The sequence below is a fragment of the Pteropus medius genome, unplaced genomic scaffold (assembly GCF_902729225.1).
Source record: "Pteropus medius unplaced genomic scaffold, Ma_sr-lr_union100, whole genome shotgun sequence".
NCBI classification, from domain to species: domain Eukaryota; kingdom Metazoa; phylum Chordata; class Mammalia; order Chiroptera; family Pteropodidae; genus Pteropus; species Pteropus medius.
In genome coordinates, this window is record NW_024349800.1 from 34,553,703 (window position 1) to 34,579,570 (window position 25,868).

Below are 25,868 nucleotides of genomic sequence, written 5' to 3' on the forward strand. Positions count from 1 at the left end.
ACATTCCCTGGATCAAAAGGTTCTCCAACAATACCCACTGCCTTGTGAATTAAATCCCAGGTCCTTTCCCCAGAAATCTGGGTCTAGTCCACCCACCCTTTTAGAACCTACTGTCATTGCCTTCCACATCCCACTCAATTTGGTCCCCTTTCATACTTTACTATTTACTGATCAATAGGCCATGACAACACCTTTTGTCCTATGTACCACAGACCATGCAATTCCCTGGCTCATTCTCCCTCATCTCTGCCCAGTAAAACCTACCCATGCATCCAGGCCCAGGTCGAAGCACAGTTATTCCAAAAGGCTTCTCCCAAACAACCCCACCAGCAGTAATCTGTCCTTCCACTGAAACCCCAACAGGTTCTCTATGGAATAGTTTAGCTTACGTTATAGACATTTCTATATATTATTTCTCTTCTACTGGACTATGAGTTCCTTGAGGGTATAGATTTTTGTTACAAATTTTTGCATCTTTTATGCTCCCTATCCATCTGGGCAAATGATCTCTAAATATTTCAGAACTAAAACAAGTAGCCCACAACAATATGAGGATCTAAAGCAGAGAGAAAACTAGTATTGGAAAAAGATAAACCCAAAAAGAGATTCAGAAGAAAATTATTAGAACCTGATGACTAACTGATACAAAAATTAAATGGAAAATAAAACGCCAAGGTTTCAAGTCTTGTAGATAAAAGATTGCTAGTGCTATTCACACTAATGTAGAAATTAGGAACAGGTCTATTTCAGAGGAATTTAGGTTTCTAATATAATAATGACATGAGCTGATCTTAGTATTAGATCAAACTGCTACTTTTATTTGGTGTCTTTTCTTTCTTCTTTTTTTAGGTCTTCTCCAAGAAAAATTTTAGGGGAAGTAAAAAAATTAATTTCAATCATGCGATTGTAAAAAAAGAAAGCTGTACTTATTTGAATATAATTTTCAAAATCCAAACAATTAAACATTTGTTTTCAAGGTTCTGATTTAATTCTTGTCTAATGGTTACTATTATACATGTAAGTTGATTTTTTTTAAGTCCTTTTTATTGCTCTTGGCTGTATAAATTAGCAGGAAGAACAGGGAATGGGATTTATCCAAGTCATCTCCCTATCACTGGGGATTGTCCAGGGGGCAGCAGATACCAGGCTCAGAGGATCCACCTCCCACCCGCTCCACCATGAACAACTTTTCTTGTACAAATTTTCAGGTATTTTATGTATAGGTTGGTTTTTACCTTGGGATATGGTAAATATACACAATTTTAAAATGTGAATTTGGGTTTTTTCCAAGAAGGCTGGTTTTGGAGTAGTTACATGACAATTTAAGATTTCCTATGAAAAAAAAAAGAAAAGAGAAAAAAGAAAACAGAAGAAAATGAACAAAAAATTTTTAAAAACTCCCTATGAAATATGAGGGCCCAAGCTAATCAAAAGAACAAAAAGAAAGCAGCCTTCTGTTTGGCCAATGAAGTTTTTTGCTAAATTGATTAGAAATTATTTTAATTAGTTGGCTACCACAGAGAGGTTCAAAGTCACAAATGTACACATAATACCTACTTGTATCATTAAAAGGTACTTTTTCATTGATGATGGATAAGGATTCCTCTAATCTACCTGACAAATCTTCATGAAGATTCTTTAACTGTAATTGGCTGAGAGAAAAAAATATAAAACCACATTATCACCAATCAGACAGTGGATTCTCATTTGCTTGTTAACTCAACAGTTAGCACCAGATTTTCAGAGAACTGAGCCTGACATCTAGGATACTCTTGGTGGTAGAGAGTTATTAAAAGATGAAGATAAGAAAAATAGTAAGTCTTGATTCTAAATCCCCTGGAACTTCTGTTTAATGATGTTGAAGTTGAAAAAATTTATCATAGTCTCAGTATCTTATATAATCTTAAATTTATTTCCCCAAGCGCAAAGTAATCTCAGAGTCACTTCAAAATCATAAATGTTCTCTTTACGACACATTTGTTCAAGCATTATAGTAAAGTTCTTTTTTGAAGTATTATATAATTTTTTCCGTCAGTTCAAAATCAGCTAACTTTCTTGATTTTGATTCAATTATGAAGTATACATCTAAACAATGCATGTTATTCTACCAAAGCAACTAAATTGAAGAAGCTTACTTGACCGAGTCTATTGAAACCTAAAACAGTGTATCATTTAACAAATAAATGTTTAAATAAATAAATAAATAAATAAATGTTGGAGTAAGCTTTTACCACCAATGATAGGCAGTATTTTAAGATTTAGGTATCTCTAAATTAGATCACATAACTTCTATCTTATTCAAAATGGGCTGTTAAAAGGTTGGCACAGTGATTATCAGTCAGTTTTCCTGCCTGGGATTACCAGAGGGCTCTCTCTTTAGTGTAGTCTGAAACAGAAAGTATCCGGTCCTTAGTACAGAAGCCCCAGAACACTATCTGCCATGGCCCAAAACATCTGTAGGCTCAGGACTAACACACAAGCCACTCTATCCAGAATGCGTAAGGCCCAAGAGATAACAGAATTGAAAAGAACCCTGGAGATTACCTACTCCCATCTCATTTCAAATGAGAGAAAATAAAGACACAGGAGCAGCTAAACCAAAAGTCAGGTCTTCTGATTCTTACTTCAGGGCCCCTTGGAATTCACGTTTCCACATACCATTCTTCTGTTCGAAGCCGACATTCCTTGGCCTCCTTTTCTAGAGCCTGAGATTTTACCTGAATTTTAGAAGAAAAAGAAAAGCAGATGGCTTGGGCTATAGTTGAGAGCACACTTAGGAGACACTGCAGGCAACAATCTCACCTTTAATGACTAACTTTGTGCTCTATTAAGCGCACAAATGATTTATTTTACAAAAGCCTTGACTATTTCTCAAGGTGCTCTCACCAACAGTGGGGCTTACTTCTAGTTTAGCCTTGTCGTTCTGCAGTTTTTCAATGGTTTCCATGTACTTCCGTGTCAGGCCATCAACCACAGCTTGGTGCTGAGCTGCATCTGTCTCCAGAGTGGCCAGCCGACTCCTCAGCTCTGCTTCCACATGCTTATGTTGTTCATCGGCTTCAAAAAACTGAAAAGAAAAGATCATTTTCTCTTCTCACAATATCCTAATATAAACAAATGAAGAGAAAAACAACAGCAGGGACTATTCACTGAGCAACTTCCATACGGTTCCAAATGCTCCCTAAGCATGATCGCAAAAGCATGATCACACTGAATCCTCACAGTATGTCAGAGGTGGTGCTATTGTTAGTCCTCCAAAATTTAAGGGGGGCGGCTACATAACTTGTCAAATGTTACCAAAATTTAAGGGGGGCTACATAACTTGTCAAATGTCTCACAGCTGAAATATAGTAAAACTGAGATCGGAACAACGGAGACCTATTCCAAAGGCTACACCTCTTTCTTCTTAGTCTCATAAATTTCTATTTCAAAGAGTTTCTGGCACACAGATAATTCAACTGACCAAGGTATAACCTTTCTACTAGGCTAACCTCCATAATTAAATAATCAAAATTCGAACAGATTTTACGTCAGTTTAACGAACTTTAAAAATTAATAAATACATCTAATTAAGTTTTAAAAAAAAATAAAACGTTTATAAGATGAAAAAAAATTCGAACACATTTTATTTCTAAAAGGTAAAGGTCTTTTCCTTAATGAGCATTTGATACAAATTAAGAATTATGACTACCTAACACAAAATGCACTGAGGTCAGAAATTCATTTTTTTTAACACTTCCAAAGATTGAGAATTAATGCATATTTTCCACTATTTGACTATGTCCATCATTTTACCAAAAAAAAAAAAACAGGAAGCATAACTGGATACACTACACTATGACTCTTACAATATGCTGAATGTTTAGAGGCAAACATTAATTAGTCAACATTACATTAATATTTGAGGTCCTGCCCTGAGTGAGGCCCTATTCTAGGGCTGGGCATACAAAATCAACATTATCTATACCCTAATAGGCCTTACAGACTAATAGATGTACAGATAAAAACCAACTAAACAGTAATAAATTAAAAAGCAAACACTACTTATTGATAAGCCTCTATCTAAATGATCCATCCACTTATTTCCTATATAAAATGAACAGTGCCCAGTATATTTCTCTATTGTTGTTACAGTTATTGTTATCCTCTAAACAAATGTATACTTCAAAGCACATGTCCATATTAAAAAATATATGAGATTTAAGAAATGAATAAATAATAGTGACATATATATCTAGCAACCATAGGAGACATTAAAACACCCATACATACACGGAACATTCTATCTTGAATTGGTTTTTCCACATTCCAGATCATATGACCCATTTTTTTAATTCATATGGAAAAACAGAAAGATCTTCTCACTTGTATATGCAACCGTTCATTCTCTTCTATCTTCTTTTGCAGATCTTCATCAAAAACACTCTTCTGCTCTTGACTCAGCTGAGAAGAAGAGTCTCCACTTTTCTGATGGAAAGAATAAGTTATGTCCACATAACTTTCATCCTTTAGAGAGAAACATCCTAAGGTACACAGACTCTCTATCACCTTATTAGCTTGTCTCTTCTACATGTTCACCATTCTCAAACAATTCTGCAAAAGGTATACAGTCCATCATTTTTTCCTATGTGACATACAGTCCATCAAATTTTCCTATGTGACACAAGTTGAAACTGCAAATATTGCAATGGGCAGGAAAGCTTAAAAAGAGAGAGAGGAAAAAAAAATAGAACAGATAAGGCTCGCTATTCTTTGCAGATGAATTCAGGAGTAGTTCTATTGAAAGACAAAGAAGACCCAAAAAGCTAGCGATATAAATATTCTTTTGGTTTGGGCAATGACAATTTTTGCAATTCCATTAGTCTTGAACTGTTAAACTCCTCTAAGATACTATAATAAATTACTTAACATTCACAAAGATAAGTTCATACAAAAGTTCAGGTAAGTTTCTAGTTAAAAAATATATAAAGCTGTTATAAGCGGAAGGAAAAAGCTCAAAGATGATGAAAAATACCTTCCTTTTGCTTTTTTTTTTTTTTTAACCAATATTAACTTTTCTACACAGAAGAATAGCACTATTTAAAAGAGCCAATAATGAACATTTGTTTTCATGGAATACAAGAACTGAGACTATTCAAGGGACAGCCTAACAATGAAACTGTGTTGAGACATCCTTTCTCTGCTTTTCTTATGCCCTCACTCCTCACTTCAAATGAAGTCACTTACTAATCCAATGTGAACTAATGATTAGACTAGCTATATTTTTAAAAAAGAAATTAAATATCCATCCTGTTTGGGACATAAGAGGTACAAAGGAGCACTGCTGAATGACATAATCTGGGTCCTCGGTGCTTCCAAACTTGGAAAAGTTTAACATGAATTCAGAAGTGCTACCCTTACACCTCTACTACAACAACCCTGGGAGGGGACCTCGCTAAGCTGGGAAGCACAAGTGAAGTATAGATAGCTATTCCGTCTTCAAGGGTCTTTCAGAATTTCCAGAGCATGTGTATTTTGAGACAGTTTTCTAAGTGATTCTAATACATATCTGTTTTGCCCTCTCAGTTCCCATTCGAAAATTACCACTCTAGAGAATTCTTCCATGTAAAGAAAATGCATATGGAAAGGCACTAACATATAATTACGTCAACTGCCAATCATATGGCAAACACAGTCCTAGGCACTTTTACATAATTCCATGATCACAACAAAAATGAGAGTATCATCCTCATTTTTCTGATAGAGAAACTGAGGTTGCAAGGCTAAAAAAAAAAACAAACTGCCTGAAGTCATAGAACTATAAATGGCAGACAAAGAATTCAAGGCTGAGCTTTATTTCAAAGCCTGCACTCGTCCTTCCATACTGTGCTACTACTAAATTACTGTGGGTCTTCTTCCCTCCTACCATTCTATTATTACTGTCTTGAATCTACATATTTGGGTGGGGTTCTCTAAATACACAAATACACACACACACACACACACACACACACACACACACACACACCTTAAAGATTCAATCACTAGCCCTTACCCTCAAAAAAAAAGTAACTTCTTAATCACCAAATATTCAAAAGTATCAGATCATCCATCTTAGAGCAGTAAGAATCTTGCCTCACTATATAAACCATAGGGGAAAAGCTTAATTTCTACATCTTTGGACAAGAATACCAAATTGGCCTCATAATAAAAAGCAATAAGAAAAAATACCTGCAGTGAACTTACAAGCCTAAAGTATATAACTGCTACTTTCACATGAGCAGTTACACTTTGACAGTATTTTTCATTTTACTTGCCCTACCTTGAGTTAATGGAGATTTGGTATTAACTGAAAGGCATCAATAATTTTGACCAATCTCAGATATTCCATTCAGTTTTCTTAGCCACTAAATCAAATAAGTACGTTTATTCCCAATAAATTCTTTTAAACTCACACTCATAGGAAAATGCCTCTAATATTCAGTACATATTAATAGCAAATATCTGGTTTCTTGACCCAAAATCTAGGTGTAATAATAGAACATTAGAGAATTTGGAGATAGGGTCTTCTGTTACAACCATGATGGCCTAGAGAATGTCTGTAACTAATGACAAGTTCATACTAACTTGCTCTTATCTGACCTACCTTGTTTTTCTTGCCTCGGGGTTCACTTAGAGCCAGTTCATCTTGAAGCAGTTCTACTCTCTTGGCAAGCTGCAGATTTCGAAATGTCAAACTGTCCATTTCCTGCTGTAATTTTCTCAATGACTGATCCTTCATTTTTAGCTGTTCCTACATCAAAGTAAAAACAGATCGTTCTTTGTAATTTAGCCTGAAGGTTTAAAAATAATGAAAAAATTATTGTGTTTCAACAAAATATAATCAACACCAATTTCTTTAGGGAATTCAAGTTGTATGTTTATCATTTTAGTTCCTATGTTTTTAGCTTTATTTTGTGACAAAATTGTTTTTTGACCAAACTAAGTAAATTTAAAAATAAAAAAGTATGTATATCAGTTTAGTATATACTAAATTTATAGTCATCAACTTACAGTAAAATATCCACAACTATACGTTGTTATATAATGCTATTACATATGAGTTTGGTAGTGAGAAGACAGAAAGCCTGAGGTTACAATTTTATAAACTTGAAGTTTTAAAGAGAATCTCACAATTATGATGCCCTTCAGTAAACAAGAACAGAAATACAATTGTACTCATTTTTTTCTATAAATCCTCCCTGAATTTTAAGTCAGTTGAAATGAAGTCTTTTCTTAATTTTACTTTGAACTATTCTAATTTGTCAAAGATAAAAATCATTGTTATCCGAACCCAAGAATATTTTCAGTTGCTGTTCTGCAACAATTCATTTTAAAATTAAGTGAAAAGATACACAAAATCTAAAATCTAAACAACGCATCTTGTGCCTACCATTCTGTACTGTTTATACCATAACAGGATTAAGAAAATGGGAGTCTTGCAAAATATCTAGTGTCACTATTTTTAATAAAATATTATTCTAACTATATTTTACTTAGGACGTTCTGACATCTTTGTGTTCACTGGTAATCAAACACTAATGGTGATATACTACTGTATATTTAAAGAATCAAACTTTTATTACTTTCACTAAAAACCACTGTAAAGCTAAGAAGAGGTCAAGTTTAAATGAATAGGTTTACTAAAACAGCAAACCTAAAAACCATCAGCTGGTATCTGAAGTCTACTGACATTATTTACATGTTGAGAACAGGACTAGAGGGACAGAATAATGTTTCTATTAAGCAGAAAGACGCTTTTCTCTTCTACTGTTTGTTTGTAAGCCCTTAATATTTACCTGAAGTTCAATGGTAAACTTAGGCCCACCCCATGTCTCAATTATCATATATTTCAAATTAAAGAAATTCAAATGAATGAATGCTACTGTCTCCAACAACCCACTGAAGAGGCAAACCCAATATAATCAAAAGCCTACTATAACAGAAGACATCCTAACATTCCTGTTGAGCAAACCGGCAAATTGTCATTCTTACTATAATTATGATGACCACTGCAATGAATAGTAAAACAAAAAATAATTGCTTTACATTCTTATTATTAGTTAATCACCCACTGACTAATGCTCCAACTCAATTAACCAATCAGTTTCAGAAGACATCTATCCCAATCTCTCTGCAAATCCTAGTTTCTGCAATGGGGATGACAATGTTATCTGCCCTCATGAGTTGCTCTGTAGGCTGAGATCATGGATGTAATGTGCTTATTTAGGACAATGCCTGACAGTCAAGTGAGTGCTCAATAAATAGAGCTGTCACCATCACCAATGTCACCACCATCAGAGTTACTCAAACACAACCAGCAACAGGGGAGTATGATATACCAGAGTGGGGTACAAAGACAAGCTAGGAAATACTTTGCCCAGGAATAGGTTTTAAACATCATTAAGAGAAATAACGATCATTCCTTTAATGATTTAGGCAGAATAATAAGTTGACTAACACATCTTGACTACGAAGCTTATTTTTCATTATCTTGGTTTGGGCGCAGAGAGCTTTGGAAGTATGGGTAAGGTGTCCTGAACGATCTCTGCCCTGAGTCTGTGGAACAGCACCCAAGGAGGGAGCACTCCCAAGAGGCAGATTTCTCCAGTAAAAGGTCCAACACTGGCTAAGTAAAACAATCTGCTTCTGGGTCTTGATTACCTGAGTGGAACTACCCAGCATACACACCAGTTGGGGGCAACTCTACAAAGAGATAAGGGTAAAGGGAATCCTAATCCCTTTGGTGTAAAGAAGGAGCAAGAGAGAGAGAGCAAGAATGAGGCAGGCAGTATATTTAACTGAGAATTGGCCAAGAAGGAATCCATATCCTAGAATTAATTTATCAAATTCAAAATATCACTAAGCCATATTTATTGCCTACTAGAATGAGGGAGAAACAAATTCCTACATATTTCTCCCCTTAGTTAACAAAGATGCTGATGATAAAATGCATCACTCAGTGTCTCTTGATTAACACAGGTTATTACTATTAAATAGCTCAACCCAAAAGCAAGATTAATGGACTAAATGATTCACACTTTCGAATCCATTTATTAGGAGACAACCATCTGCTGAATGCAGGATATAGAAACATGAATATGATATTGCCCCCCTCAGAGTGCTGTCTACTGATTTAAACAGATAAGAAGCCCATTAATTCAGATGAATTTAGCTAAATAAAGGCCTTGAAATATAAGAGAAATGCATTAGATAGTCAAATAATACATTTTTGTAACTTTTAGCTCAGGAAATCGAAGCACATCATATTCATACTGAAGCAAGTAGGAAAGTTAAACACAAAAAATATATTACTCATTCCTGTACCTAGTGAATCAGCATCAGAATTGCGACTTTAACCCAAACAACCAGCCAAATTCCCCGTTTTGAGCATTACCACTCACTCGCTTAACCCTCACAATACAACTGTCTTGTTGCATACCTTTAAAGCAGCAGAATTTGCCTGTTCATCCACAACACCTTTTTTCAGGACCTGATTCTGTGCTCGAAGCTAAAACAGAGTAAGCGATAATTAATTTTTAATATAAAGCAATCACTTAAAACAAGAAAATCACTTAACATTACAGGAATCGTTATGCTGAGTAATTATCTTCTCACATATAGATTTAAAAAATATTAGCCTGGAGGAGGATAGTAGGTATTATCATTCTGCCATTTTACAGATATGGAGAGTGCCTGAGCTGCCAATAGCATAATACTAATCTGTTGCAAATTGAGACTAAAATCGAGGTCTCTCAACTTCCAGGACATGGTTCATTCTAAGAAATCAAGTCACCTCCCTAAATAAATACTATTTTCCTTGAAACTCTAGCACACCATTCATCTCTAAAACACATATAATTGGACCAATAATAAGAATTCTACAGAAAATCAAAGTGTAGGTTATCAACATACCCGGCAGGACACTGGGCCTCATATTAGTCATATAAATGTCATCAGGAATGGAAGACTTGTTTTCAGGCATCAGCTGAGGCAGTGTATGAAAGCAACTAAGAAGCAGGCTGAATTCAGAAATTAATAATAACAGCAGCTAACTTCTGAATGCTCATTACATACCAGGCACTGTTCTAAGAGCTTTACATGTATTATCTCATTAATCCTTATAACTCTATGAAGTAGGTACTATCTTATCTCTATTTTACTGATGAGCAAACTGAGGTACAGAAAAGTGACAATGCTGAGATTCAGACTCGAGTCAATTTGACTCCAGAGTCATAATGCCATTAGACAATACTACCTACTATTTTATAAAGCTACATATAAATGAGAAAAAGAGTGAGTTGGGGCGGGGGGGGGAAGCCTTTGAAGAGATAGGACTTGGTTATTTTTCATAGCTAATTTTTAAATTGAGGTCTAACTTTATTTTACATAAAGTAGGCAAATCAAAAATTATACAGCTTGATGAATTTTCATCTGTGTATGCATCTATATAACCACCACTGGCAGGGCTTTGAAAGATAAAACTTGAGCAGTAAGTAATCCACTTCTGCAATAAGAGGAAAGTTCTCAGCAAAGATAACACAGAGCACAGAAGTATAAATATACCAGTTCAATGTAATTAAAGCAAAAGGTTTACAGACTAATAATCTGAGGGTTCAGACCATTAAAGACCAGGTTCTTCTCTGAGAAACTAAACAAATGGGATGATTTTATTGAAGAGCTTAAAAAAATCTAAGTCTGCAAGCTCAGACCTGTCTCCTGAGAACAGAAATGACCTTTTTCTATGTCAAAAGAGCAGGAACATTTGAATATTAAAACAAACTGAGTATCTGAAATGCAACAGAAAATTTAGCTAAGATTTTTATGAAGAAAAGCAAAATACTGCAAGATATTCAGTTTAAATGAGTGACTCAAAAGATGAACTTCTATTTCTAGAAAGTTAAAGATCGCAGTTCACTAACAACAGAAAGAAGGCCCAAATCTTCCATTCACTAGAAATATAAACTTGGGAAATTCACTTAACCCTCTGAGTCTCAGTTATATGGTCTATAAAATGAGTAAACACACCTACCCTATCTTCCTTCTTCTGAGGTTGTTGTGAAAACCAGATAAGAAACCTATGTCAAAACACTTCCTAGACCATAACGTGCTCTACAAATGGAAACAGAGCTCTTATTAGAATAGAATATAAGGGAGAACAGATATATTTATAATAGTTTGCCTGTGTAAGGCATTGAGCTAAATGATATTGGGAAGAGAAAGAAATAAAAGTGGTCTCTGTTTTCAAAGAGCTTACAGTTTAAAAGGGAAGATAAAAAGGTAACTAGCAATCCTAGTATGTTCACTTAAAAAGAAAAAAAGCAGTACAGACATTAAATTCTCTAGAACCAGGAGTGGCAAACTAAGGCCCATTGGTCAAAATGGCCTGCAACCTATTTTAAAGTTTTACTGGAACAAAACCACACTCATTATCTAGGTATTATCTATTGTTGCTTTTGAGCTACCATGACAGAGACAAGTAATTTCAACAAAAACCATATGGCCCCAAGCCTAAAATATTTACTATTAGGCTCTTTACAGAAAAAGTTTGGGGACCTCTGCTCTAGAAGTTAATACCCCTTTAATGTTGACTTATATCATGCAGTATTTTACTTTTTAAGCAATATCAACATACTCTTGGATAATGTGCTAACAAAGTAACAGAATTCAATAAAAACTTTCAAACCCATTTAGCCAAAAGACAGCAATACTACTTGGATATTTAGGTTTCATTTCATACCCCTGTTCTAATTTTGATCTATGGTCTCTTACATGTCTTCTTTGTGTGGTTTTCAGAAGCTCCTAATGACTGCTTCAAGGCTTAAGGATGAAGCTTGAACTCAGCTAATTTTCTGTAGGACCAGAACTACAGCAATTAAAAAAAAAAGTGGGGGGAGAATCATGGTTCTGAGGTCTGGTGTGGACACTGGAATGACAGCACAGAATAATCTACGACTCCCAGTACCTTAAAAAAAAAAAGGCACACTTAAAAGATACCTAGAGCAAACTGAACAGCCTACTTTGTTAAAAAGCAAAAACAAACAAAAAAATGTTCAAATTACTGTGGTTTGGAATTTAATCTGATAACAAGAAATGATCTTGATCTTCCTTTGGAAAATACTTTTTGCTACATTAGTAACAATTCAAAAACAGTTTGAATGAAACTGCTTAATATGAAATGCAGCTTTTAGAAATATTTATCTAAAATGCCTTTCTAATGTTTAGTAGGTAGACAAGGATGACGATAATAAACCATATATTCCATTGCCATGTTAAGTACACTTTGCTGCATTTGGTGTTTTCCTGCATTTCAGCATCACTACTGCCACACTTCTGCATTACTGAACCAGCAGCTTGTCAAATGCTGATGCTGCTGTGATCGGTCTGGTCTTTTAGAATCTGTCTCCTCACCAGCATTCACCAACAGAGGGGAGGCAAATGCCCATTGCTCCTGTTTTAGAAACAGATACACCATCACCAAATGGTTCCTAATGCTGTTAGGAGACTCCAATGCACACGGAGGTAACTGAAAAACAAATGCCCTGGTCTCCATTGGGACAGGAAAACTCTCCAGAAGATGATGCTGCCTATTTCCAGCAGCTGTGCACCAAGCTATTCCATTTCCTTCAGCAGAGGAACAGTACCTTTGAATCCCACGCTAAAGCGCTTAGTCTGTTTACACCTTATTTTCCATTGTGTTGTAATCTTATGATTAACCTTACCTTTACTCTGAAAGCACAGCCCTTCCTCATTTTGACCAACCAAATCCCAGCTGTTTAGTCTACTTCCTACCTCTGTCCTACTTCCTCCATAAACTTTTCCTAACTACTCCCTGTGGTCTCCCTATGATCTACAGTGAGCTCGCCCCTCAGTTCTCTGGCATTTACCAGTATAGTAACAAAACATCTCTTATTAAACTGGTTTTAATTTTACTTTTTAAAGTAGTAAATTTTACATTTACTAATTTATGTATGATTTATGATTAACTTATGATTTCTCTACTTATCTCCCACCTGCCAACTAAACTATCCTTCACAGTAGAGACTACAGTATAACTCTTCTATCTCCTGCCTACAATGAAAGATCAATGCTATGGATAGAGAAGGTATTCAATAATTTTTTAGATAATCAGATTAAATACTGTATACAAAAGGTGTTTCAACATAATGCATTATACAACTATAAGAGACTGTCATTACTTTAACAGTCCCTAAGACCCTTCTCCAAATACTTTGAATCTCATGGTCCTACTGGACTCAAAGTATGCTCAAAAGCCCTGAGCCTAACTCTCTAACAACCACTGTCCTGACCTCTTCTATGAAACTTTGGTTCAGGAACAGCTCAGCCTCAGTGAGGCTTATCACAAAGCTGTTTCTCTAGGGACAGAGAGTGGCAGAGAGCCAAGTATGATCTCTCTCATGCCACTTTGACAATCTGTGGTAGGATAATTGGTCCAAGATTAAGGATTTACAAACTTCGATCATAAATTGTTAGAAGAGTTTGTGGGGAAAGCAATGAATCATCTATAAACATTTTCTCATCTAGTCCTCAACAATCTTCTGTGTAAGAACCACTCTTACATAGATATTTTCCTGCAATGGACATTTTGATATTTGTACATGTTTTACAACCCTATAAAACAAGTGTTTAAACATACAGCTTTTCTTCATTACAAAGTAATGTGTGCAACAGACAACCTGAAGCAAATCCCTAATCTAGGCCTCACCAAAACCTTGATTTGCAGCTTCAGAATACTGAAGTCATCTGCAGGCCCTAGCTTCAGTATTTCTGGCCTGTATGATCCCTAAAACTCATTCCAGATCTAATATTTTAAGTATTCCAAAGTGCTGGGAATATCACTTAGTCTTTCTCTCTCTACTTACTTGTTCCTCCCCCTGGAGGGGTATAAAGTATCTTTAGACTATGTATTCTACGCATTAGTGGCTGAGGTTATTTTGTCATTGAGGCAGGAAAAAAAATCCCTCTCCTCTCAGACTTACCCTTTTTCTTGCTCCTGCTCCTGTTCCTCTGCAGGGAAACGCATTGAGACAAAACCCCCAAGCCCCAGTCTAGATGCCTCATCAGCGACTTGGATGGGTAAGTCCGATGAATTAAAGAGGAAGACTGGGATACTCCTTGTCTTTCTAGGGCCTTGCTAGTCCAAGTGTGGTCTGTGGACAGCTGCAACAGCATCACCTGGGAGCAGAATCTGAGGCCCCACCCAACCAACTGAACCAGAATCTGCAGTTTAACAAGGTCTTCTGTGAGTCACATAGACATTCATGTTTGTGATACACTGATCTAGGAGCTAAGCTAACAGAGCAGCAAACAGCTACATGTACCTATTTAAATTTAAATTATTTTAAATTAAATAAAATCTAAAATTGAGTTCCTCAGTAGCGCTAGCCACATTTCAAGTGCTCAGTAGCCCCACATGGTAGTGGTTAGCCTACTGGACAGCACAGATACAGAGTATTTGCACTCTCATGGAAAATTCTATTGGATAGCACTTAACACAAAGCTATTTTCCAATCCAACTTCAGTAGTCAATCCTATACATCAGGGTGAAAAAAAGCTGATACTTGATTTTAATCCCAGCTCCTGAATCTGTTTCTCTTAGGAGGGAGAAATTAATCAGGTTTCCAGGCCCTACTATCTGGAAAGCAAACACATAGAATCACACCTGGCCCTTTCCCAGTATGAGTAGTTCTATACTAAAAGAATAATCTGAAAAGTTCCCAAAGGTGATATCCTTTGTAACTAAAAGCATCAATTGCAAAGTAAACTGTTAGAGAAATAAAGGATGTCTGATTTTCCCATTGGTTTTTGTTTTGAAAAGAGTTTTTAAAAGATTACTTTTGAGCAAAAGCTACAGTACTGATATCATTCCTTGAGCAACCATTCTCAAACTCTGATGTGCATCCAAATCACGGTGGAGGTTTATTACAACATAGATTGCTGGTTCTGACCACCAGTTTCGGATTCAGTAAGTCTATGGTGGACCCCAAAATTTGTATTTCTAACCTGTTCCTAGATGTTAATGATGCTGATCCAAGGGCCACGTTTTGAGAACCACTGACCGAGAGTAACACAAATACTGGAAAGACAGAACTTGAAATGTGCTTACACATGTAGTACCAGGCAAGAGTGCAGGAGCCCCTACAAAGAAAGCAGGCTGAAATCAAATGAGCCAACACTGAGTGCACTTAGCTTCCCTTCTCTATAATGAGCTATACCAGAGCATCAGAAGAAAAGCAGGTAATAGATGAAACACCAAGTAAGAAATGGTCTTTGATTCATCTTCAGTGTACTAAGGCCCTAAACAGCTTTCCCTCAAATCTTAGAGAAGTAGCATCCATCTATTACCTATTAAATTCATAAACCTCTGAAAATCAGCTTCTACATATCTTTCCCTTTCCCCAAACTCCATTAAACCTGAAATTTTAAAAGTTTCCAATGATCTCCTAATTGCGATTAAAAAGGATATGTTCGGAAATTTCCATCACATTGTCATTAAAAGGATGAAAAATGGTCTGGCCCAAAAGGGGGAAAAAAGCTCAACTCTGGCAGACCTGTTACAGTCTCTTTAGCATCTTCTCCTCCTCTTGTCATGTCCTTCCCCCAAGTGTTCCTCAAAAAGTCTATCTAAAATGTTCTTCCCTAATTAACTCTTAAAGTTCCACTATTGTCTTTATGGGAATTTTTCCAAAAGCTCTGGCCTTTGTCCCAACTTTTAGGTAGTCCATCTACACCAGAAATTTTCAGCAATTACTCCAATATTATCCCAAGCTACTAAGCAAGTAAGATAGCTTTAATATGCACTCCAACCCAAAAATTCTATGATCGCATCTATCTTTTAATCCACCCTTTCGCTTCAAATTGATTTGCCTCCCTACCCACCCTCCTCTGTCAGTGTCACTCATGTTCTGTCATCTCAGAAATTCGGGGTCAACTCTTAGCCTTTCCCCACTCATCACGTCCTGCAGAATGAATAAAACACAAAGATGGGTACCTCATGCATTCCTTGTATCTGTCTTAAGTTTAATGCTATGCAGAAAGCAGGTATTTGGAAAAGAAGCTAAAAGTATTTTTAACCATGATCTAGGCCCCTTCTCCACCTCAACTGTCACTATATTTAATCCTATATTACTCTCCCCAAAACTATACCAACAAACTACAATCTGGTCTTCTTTTCACCAATCTTCCCTAGTACAATCCATTCTCCAAATTCACCAATTTCCCTCCTAAAAGTATTGTCATTCCTGTTTAAAAAGCTGTCTCTCTATTACTCAAAAGATAAAGTTCAAACATCTTATTTGACATCCACAGCCCTTCATGATCAGGTCCAATTTACCTCTCCAACCATATTCCACCACTCTCTGCCATGTATCTTAATATGCTTTAAGAATGTCAGCAATCATAGCCTGTTCACTTTGCTTATAATGCTACCGTCCCTCCCTCCTTCCTACTTCCGTACTCCCCAGAGTAACTTCTACCCTCACCCTCCATGTCTTCTGTGCTCCCACTGAACTATCACTTGTCACACTGTATCATAATTATGTACAATATTTGACCATTCTGTTAAAGGGATCTCCTTAAATTGGAACTCCACCTCACTCAACCAACTCTGGAGGACTGTTCGCAGGGGCACCTAAGTGTTGAATGGAACAGCTTACATGTTCAAAAGGATAAAATCTTTCAAATTTTTTATTACTTTGAGAGGTTATACATTTATTTAATTTTTGGCACTCTTTCGCCATTTGGAATTGCCTTCTGAGTTTGTTTACTCTCTGGAGAAGAAAATCAGTCCCCTTACTTTATACTTATGAAACATTTTCACTCCAAAATAGTAGAGCCAATTTTGTATACTACTGCCATTCTCCACCCATCCCACTTCATCATAAGGGTTTGTTCCAAACAACTTCTGGCCCCTTTCAAACAAGAAAATATTCCTTCAAAGGATGAAAACTTATCACTGGCATTGTGCCATAGACTCTCAAGACAATTTCAAATGGAAACAAAGTTTTGCCAATGGGAGCACTGCTGGAGTAAGTGTAGTATCTCAACAGGCTCTCATTTGTTGGTGAAAAGACTAGTATGGTTAGGCACAGGTTTTATTTTTCAAAGGATATTTCATTTCACCATGCTGAATATTAAAGTCGTGAGAAAAAAATTTGTCTGTTTCTCCAAATTGTAAAAAGGGAGCTGTCTCCCCACTGTCTCCATAAATGCCAACATCACTGAAAACTAAACTTAATAACTGTTGACTCGACTTCTGAAGATGTAAGATTCTGCTTTTATAACTTCATTAGAATATTCTTAAGACAGAAACACCCTACCCAGAAGCAGCACTGCCTTTTTCCAAGGAAAGAATTCCATCATTTAAAAGACTGATGGCATAAATACGACAAAGGGACAGGTCCCTATTTTGCTTAATTCAACATGTATTGAACACCTGCTGGGGGCTCTGTCCCACTCCAGGTGACCGAGGGAATAGAAAGAGAAAAGGACACAGCCCTAGTACTCAAGCTTTCAAAATCATTTCCAGACAACATCTTGCTAAATCACTGAATATATTCATAACCATCCATGCCTGGTGAAGCAGTTTACATGCATGACTCTATTTACTCTCCGAGATTGACTGGGGGCAGATAAATTTCTTTATCCTCATAACATCCCTGTGGGAAGGTGAAAAGCTTGATCTTCCCCATCACTCGGCTGGGAAAACTGAGGAAGCAGCAGACGAGGGGTGGTCCTCACCTTCCCCTTCCCCTCCGGGCCAGCACCAAAGACAGAAGCCAGATTTCTGACATCCCAGTCCCATGCCCACTAGTTCAGTGAGAAGGAAGAATCAAACTCCTGCTCCTTCCCGCAGACACGCACACGGACTCAGACACCGCCCGGCCCCATCTCTTGGGAGCTGCAGGTGGAGGCATGGTAATGGTGGACATGGGCGGCGGAGGAGAGAGGAAGGGTGCGCTCGTGGCCCCTCCGCAGTCCCCCACCGTCTCGACAAGTCAAAGCAACCCGAGGCCTCAGGGCCGGGGACCCCGTAATCCCCACCGACAACGGGTACCTTCGAGTACTCCTGAGCCAGCTTCTGGTACTTCCCCTGCAACTCTGCCGAGGCCATGGCCTCTCCCGCCCCGTCTAGGCCAGGCTGCCCAGGCCGCTCAGCCCCGCCCCCCGTCCCCAAACCCAGACAAGCTCCAGGGTACGGCTCCGCCAGCGCCTGGCCGCTTCGCCACCGCCGTCGCGCCTCCTCCTCCACTTCCGGGTTCGCCCAGTGGGAGGAAGGTGGAGTGGGACCAGGGCGGAGAAACTACCGGGGGCGGAGCGACGTCTTAACGTCACGCCCCACCCACGGCCCCCGAGCACGTGCGTGCGCAGCCTCTCTGGCGCGCCTTGGCTCTTCCTCTGGGACCAGGGGGCGCCATTTTGCATGGCCCAAGATGGCGACCTAGGACGTAGGAGAGAATCAGAAGGGGAAGACAATGATGAGAGACCACAGAATGGGCGGGGAACCGAGGAAAGGAGCGGTGGTTGCGAAGAGCGGAGGCCCGGAAGAAGAAAGTCTAAGCGTACCAAGAATTCTGGCTGATCCTCCCTCCCCTCCCCGCTGGTTACCAGGGCAACCGTCTGGAATTTGATGGTTACATCTTTCAGAACGCGCACAGAGAGAAAGACCACTAATTCCGCTGTCTCGTTATCCGGATGTGGTAGCATGCCCTGCGCAGTAAACTCTCAGACCACCTCCTAATTTATAATGCTTGCTGCTGCCACCTTCCCCTGCTCCACATTAAACAAACCTTTGTTGTCTTATATTTTGACATTGAGATTTCTTTGTATCCTTTATCTATCCACTCCATCTGCCCACTCCTCCCATTCGCAGACCACAACAGAGCCTTGGGTAAAAAGCGGTGGGGGAAATATCAGGAATGACGCCTGCCACACATGCAGATAGGGTGAACATTAACGACAGATGCATGGAGAACTAAGACAAAAAAAGAGTCGATCTGAGATATTTTAGGCCACTTTTGCTTGTATTAAAAGCCTGTCTCCAATAATTTCTGAGTACCTGGTTTATGTTTAATGTTCTAGGCATTTCATTTGTTGCTACACAGAAATGTTCATTGATAGAGGAATGAATAAATAAATTTAGAGCATATGTTTGCCATAAATTACAACATGGCAGTTAAAACTAATCTAGATCTGTATATATCTGCATATATCAGTAGATATCAACATGACAAAACACTTTAAAATCAAGTTGCAATATAACATGAAAAGATATTTTAAAAATGTGAAGCAACATTTGTATTGTTCATGAACACATGAATATGTACTAAAAACAAGAACTGGAAATGTACACATCAAATTTGGATATTGGTTGCCTCCATTAAAAAAAAGGAGGGGGGAATGAAACAGGAGAACAAAGGAACGTAAACTTTATTTTGTAGAAGTAAATATGACAGGATGTTAACATTTATTATCTAGGTAGTAGGTACCAGGGATATTACTTATATAGGCATTTTAGAATGCTTGAAATTTTCCATGATTCGAAAAAACCACTTGTGATTTCCTGGTTTCTTGTTTGGCTGTAAGCCTGATATTTTATAGTGAAAGATTGAGCCCATATGCATTTTTCAGCCACTTTAATATGTAAAAGGATTACAAACTTTTACAAATGTTGTTTATATTTTTCAATTTGCTAATAGCCAAGTCCTATTGTTCCACAAACTTTAAGAACAATTTTTGTTATTATTAGTTTTCCATGGCACCACCAAGCGGCGAAATTAATTATTGTATGTATATTTCTGTGGTTTGAAATGTAATGGAATTTTCAATCATTTAAAAATAAAATGCCATCTCAGAAATAACATCTCAAAGGAAGAATGTGAAACTTTAGCTATAGAGCCTGTATGAGTTCATTTTACTGATTTGAGAAATTTATTTTCCATTGCTTAATCTAGTTGTTCTATCAAATGAATTAAGTTCAAATACCAATTGATAAGTCTGAATACATTAAAGACTCTCTTCTTCAAAAGACACCATTTAGGTGAGTGAAAAGGCAAGCTACAGAGTGAGAGAAGATGTTCGCAACATATGTATCCAACAAAGGTCTTACGCAGATACATAAAGAGCTCTTACAAATCAAAAAGGAGAAAGATAACCAAATAGAAAAATGGGCAAGAAAATTCAACAGGCATTTTACAAAAGAAGATACACAAACGGCCATTAAACGTGCAAAAGGGTGTTCAGTTTCATCAGTAATCAGGAGGAAGTGAAAGTAAAACCACAATGAGATACCATCCACACCCACACAAATGGCTAAAATTAAAAAGACTAACAAGTATTAGTGAGGATGTGGAACAAGAGAAACTCTCTTAAAATGTTGGTAGGAATGAAAACTGAAACGATCATTTAGGAAAACAATTTGATATTATTTTCTCACCTGAAAAGATATATACTCATGATCTAGGTATATATATACTCAAAAAAATGTGCATGTATTCACCAAGAATATTCATAACAGTGTTATTTATAAAAGTTAAAAGATGTCTATCAACAGAATAGATAAAGATTATACATTCATATTATGGAATACTAAACAGCAATTTAAAAAAAAAATGAACTGCAACTACAGTTAACTACTGGATGAATCTCAAAAAATAATTTGGAACAAAAGAAGCCAGATCCGAAAACATGTGTTATACACATGTATGACTTCATGTGTATAACATTAAAAGGGGGGGCAGTTTTCAACTACAAATTTTAGGGATATATGCTTGGGAAATAAAACTAGAAAGAAAAATAAAGAAGTGATAACCATAAAAGTAGGGAGTTTGATTACTTTGGAGAGAGAAGAGAATGATAACTATTGAGAAGGAGGACGAGATGGGCTTCAAGGGTGTTGGCAATGTTCTATTTCTGTGAGATAGTTACCGGGGTACTAACTTTGTGATAATTCCTCATGAGATACATTTTTGTTTTGTACACTTCTTTTATGGGTGTTACATTTCACAATTACAATTTTTTTAAAAATCTCGACTCTCTCATATACTTGCCAGCAAGTAGTTCCCAACCTATAAACATAGTATACTTGTGGGGAGTGGTGTAAATGAAGGTTGCTTGGAATTATTGTAAATATACAAGTGCTGTGATAATCATTAAAACACTTAAAATCATACTGTTTTGGTTTTTTTTTTTCACTTGCAGGTGTCAGAACTGATACTAGATTGCACTCAGAGTGGGTATTTACTAGAAGGATATATGACTAAATCACAGAACAAAAGGAAGAGGACGCTGAGTGAAGCTTAGACCAGAGATCTGAATGCCTCTGTAACTTTCATACTCTGTGCATCATCCTGCCCATCTACCTCTGCTTCTTCTGGGTATTAAGCATAGCAGCCTCAAAGCCCTGAGCCTCTCATCTCATAATTTTGCCTCCGAAGAGGAACTAGGTTGCTTAGTTCCAGTTTGAAAAATCCCAAGGAAGTTCCCTGCTGGTCCCTGCTCGGTTGAGGTACATCCCTGGGTCAGTCAGCTCTGGCATGAGGTCTCAGTCACATTAGACAGGCCTGTCTGCTGGGAGAACCCCTAGGCCCTGACCAAATTGAGAGAGACTAGATCATTCTTTCCCCAAATGAAGACTTCTGTGGCCGGTCAGGCAAGAGACCATCACTACAGAGGCCACTGAGGACCACAAAGCAGCACCAGGACCTGCTCGATATATATCCAAGGTTCCCTGTGCTGCCCTCAAAGGCAGTGTCTTCTCCACAACCCCAGAAGTCATCTTGGAAGGTTAAAAGGGAGGGAACAAAACTCAGAACAAATAAGCATTTCCTGAAAGGAGAGACTGTTGTAAACTAAAGAAAACTGCTTTGACTGAACAGACTAGGGAATTAATTGATGAATTAGGCTTTCCCCTTTAAAGGAGAGACTGTGAGGAAAACCAGAATTGTCATAGAGAAAAGAAAGGCTCCATTTTCCCTATACATTTAAGTATAGTTTGAGACAATTATGGTCTCACAGAGTAAGCAAGAAAAAGTTTGAGGTTGCGTCATTTATACTCCATCCTGAACAATAAAAGATCTGGCATAAAACAAGACTTGAGGACTTCTTTATGCATTGTGAAGGAATAACGATAGAGAACAGAGCCATTGGCCATTAGTTCAATGTTGATGAATTGACAGTATATCTTAAATAAGGCATCTTTAAACAGAAACATACCTAAAATAAAGTGTTGATTGGTTGATGAGAAGCTCATAGAAACCTGACCCTTTATTTTCTCTTGGAGCAATATTATTTGCTAATTCAGTGTTTGTGGTGATTTTATAGATTTTATGAAACATAACTACTGCAAATAATGGGAATCAACTGCATGTAGATAGAGAACAGTGTGGAATTTCCCTTAGTCATATGACAGTGATCAATTATGCCAGCAGGTTACTTAGATAACATTGTCAGTCTCTGAGTGAACGTTATTTCATGGTACAATAGAGTCATGTGTTTTCCACCTTTGCATACATCTGAAAATCAAGAACTTCTTTCAAGTTTCAAAGCTCTGTCTTTTGAAATTATACATTCTACTTCATAATAACCTGCAGGTACGTAGCAGCTACTACAGTGATGTCGGAAGACCAGCTAGCCCCACCAGCATCTCCCTACACAGTCATTAAGATAACTGAGTAAAGATTTTCTCTGGCATGGTTTCACAACCCCCATGGCTGGTCACCACTCTTGATTACTGAGATAATGGACAACAAAGAGTGTTTATATAAGGAAAGGATTAAAAAAGGCAACTTGTGAGCCTTTTATTATGACATATTGTTCTCGTCATTATTTATATTTTTAATCTGGTGGAAAAATGCATATCGCTCTACCACGAAATTAAAAGAAGGAGGTTGAGGGTAAAAAGGAACTTTCCTCCACATGATTTTCTCTTGAGCAGCTGGCTCCAGAGTTCAGGTTTTGTAATGAGTACGCAATGAAGCAAAATCTTTAGATTTGCAACTTTGAGGAGCTCTACTAAAAATAGAAATTCTGGACTTTGAGATTTTGCAACTTCTTCCTTTAGCTGTGCTCCGATGCTTTGCCTATCTCAGTCACAATGAGACAGAAGAATGACAGAATAGGCACAGAGCCCGAACATATCTTGTCAGAGTCACACATAGCAGACACTGGCAGAAGCAAAACTAGAACCCAGGTCCTTTGCCTTTGCTGCAGTCTGTATTTTCTCTGTTAGGTTAAGTGCATACACATGGGAAACCCTTTACCATTTAGCTTAAATGATCAGAAGGTGATCCTCACACCTAGCCTAGAGTCCTAGGCTAGGTGTGAGGATCCAAAAGGTGCATTATTCTCCTTGATGTTTGTTTGGACTTGTCCCTTCATGAAATAGATACCATTAGAGCTGTTTAAAGTGAAAGGAGCAGCAGCAAAATGTTAATCTTGATTATCTCGAAAATCTCTTAAATGTTAATCTTAATAATCTATTACACTTTGATATTAAAGAATTGCATTTTCTTAAGCATGGTGCCTTCTCTTTCTCCAGTTTTCTACCTGCAAATCTTGATTTTTGCCCTCTCTAGTGGCGTGTTAGTCTGTAAACTGGCTGTTAAACCAAGGAAGTGTACTGAGGAACGATGGGTGATAAAACTAGATATAGGAAGACAGAATGTATTGGCTTTTTAAGTTTGGCCTTTGGACAATGGGGTGGAGGGAGGTACAAGAGGAGGAATGTAAGGATTTAACTTTCATATTTCTGGAAGTCCACTCCTGAATTCTACGGTATGAGCATCATCAATTTGTGTGTCTGGGTGTGTGTGTGAGTGCGTGCATGTGCACGCACGTGTAGTAAACATGTCTAACATAAAATTTACTATTTTAACCGTTTTAGGTGCACAGTTCAGTGGCATTAAGTATATTTACATTGCTGTGCAATCATTACCACCATTCATCTCCAGAAGGTTTTCAGCTTTTCAAATTGAAACTCCATATCATTAAACAGTAACTCCTTATTCCCCTCTCATCCAGCCCCCAGTGACCACCATTCTATTTTCTGTTTCTATACATTTGACTACTCTAATATCTCATATAAGTGGAATCATACAAGCTTTGTATTTTTGTGCCTGGCTTATTTCACTTAGCAAAATGTCTTCAAGATTCATCCATGTTGGAGCCTGTGTCAGAATTTCCATTTTAAGGCTAAATAATACACATTTTATTTATTCATTAATGCATAAATGGACCTTTTTTTTTTTACAATAGCAGTCCTATTGGGTGCAAAGTGGTATCTCACTGTGTTTCTGATTTGCATTTCCCTATTGATTTGTGATGTTCAACATCCTTTCATGTACTTATTGGCATCTTTAATTATTAAAGATGTTTTGCCATTACCCATTGTTTATTTGCTTACTCTATTGCAAATTTAAACATTTTATTCCTTCCCAGTACCACACAAAGGAACAGAGTAAGGGCACAGGCCTTTCTGACTCTTTAAGTGGCCCTTTTGGAACAGCCTTTCTCCACAGCTCTGCAAATAGTACCAATCATCAGTCCTCACCTGAGGCAACTGGTCTACCTAAAAATGGCCTCCTAACTATCTTCCTTGATTCCAAGCCACCCTCCTTCTTACTACAGATTGCTAGCTTCATAAATCAAAAATAGCTTCCAATTTCCATAGGAAAACACATGAATTCCTGGGCCCCACTTACCTTTCCCACATTCTGTTTCACTGGTTGTGATTTCCCATCAGCTTTTCCAGAACCCCTCTGTCTCTGTGCACACCCCCTCTCTTGCTCTAAATGTCTTCCTTGCTCCCCACCATCTAGACAAATGCTTCTCCACATTGACTTCTTCTCTTCTGCCTGTTATCCTTTCTCTGATGTCCTTTAGCATCAGATTGCAAAAATCTGGACCATTATTGGCACTTATTTTCTTTAAATTGTTAATTGCTTATTATACCAGGTTTAGACATGGGCCCTCAACTAAACTGCAAAATCTTTAGGATGAGAACTATCTCTTATTTAATAGTCCTTTAAGGCAAACATCATTTGAAACCATTAGATGAAGGGTTGATGGGGAAGTTTACACTGGGGGGGATCAGGCTGTCACCCCCTGGGTCTACTGATCAGTCTTGGTATCTTAATTAAGAGTAGCCACTTATGTGCTTTCCAATGAGATGTAGAGGAAATTACACAGCATTATTTCTCAAGCATTCTCACCAAAGTATTTAAACTGAATCTCATCCAGGTTTTAGACAAAACTTGTTTACAGAAAACACAGGGGTTAGAGGAACAAGTTAAGAGATACCACAATGTAGAACTATTGGACAATTGAAAAAGTGCAAGAGCAGGGAGTGCTTATAAGAAAATTTTGTAAGAAAACCCTAAGTTTGTAAGAAAACTTAGGGTTTTAAATATATACCTTCACTGTGACCAGTTATTTTACTTTGGAGTATTTACCCAAGAGAAATGAAAACGAATGTCCACATAAAAATTTACACAAAAATATTTATAGCAGCTTTTTTCATAATAGCCCAAACTGGAAATAATTCAGATGTCCAGCAACGGGAGTGTGCATAAGCTTATTGTGGTACACGCATACAACGGAATACAGCTCACGACAAAAGGAATGTGCAACAACATGGGTGAACCTCAAAAACATTATGCTGAGTGCAAGAAGCTACACACAAAAAGGTACATACTGTATGTTTCCATTTTATATAAAATTCTAGAACAGGCAAAACTTATCAATGGTGAAAGAAGCCATAGCACTAGTTGGGGGTGAGGGGAGAGTTGGCTGTGAAGACACAGGAGGAAACTTTTTGAGGTGATAGAAATGCT

The 25,868-nt window shown here is 37.5% G+C and overlaps 1 protein-coding gene across 2 annotated transcripts in view; it reads right to left on the reverse strand.

The window, feature by feature from the left end:
* Window positions 1–18,317, reverse strand: part of PPP1R21 (protein phosphatase 1 regulatory subunit 21) — a 51,919-nt gene extending 33,602 nt beyond the window's left edge. The window contains exons 1-7 of one of the 2 annotated variants that reach the window (XM_039887198.1): window positions 18,095–18,317; window positions 9,461–9,529; window positions 6,626–6,772; window positions 4,366–4,467; window positions 2,903–3,067; window positions 2,659–2,717; window positions 1,558–1,652 (exon numbers count right to left, since the gene is read on the reverse strand). In XM_039887198.1, the coding sequence (XP_039743132.1) occupies window positions 1,558–1,652; window positions 2,659–2,717; window positions 2,903–3,067; window positions 4,366–4,467; window positions 6,626–6,772; window positions 9,461–9,529; window positions 18,095–18,151 (694 nt within the window). In that variant the 5' untranslated portion in view covers window positions 18,152–18,317. Of the gene's footprint in view, window positions 1–1,557; window positions 1,653–2,658; window positions 2,718–2,902; window positions 3,068–4,272; window positions 4,468–6,625; window positions 6,773–9,460; window positions 9,530–18,094 lie in introns of those variants that run through there. The other variant, XM_039887199.1, reaches the window with a different exon arrangement.
* Between the last annotated feature and the right edge of the window lie 7,551 nt (window positions 18,318–25,868).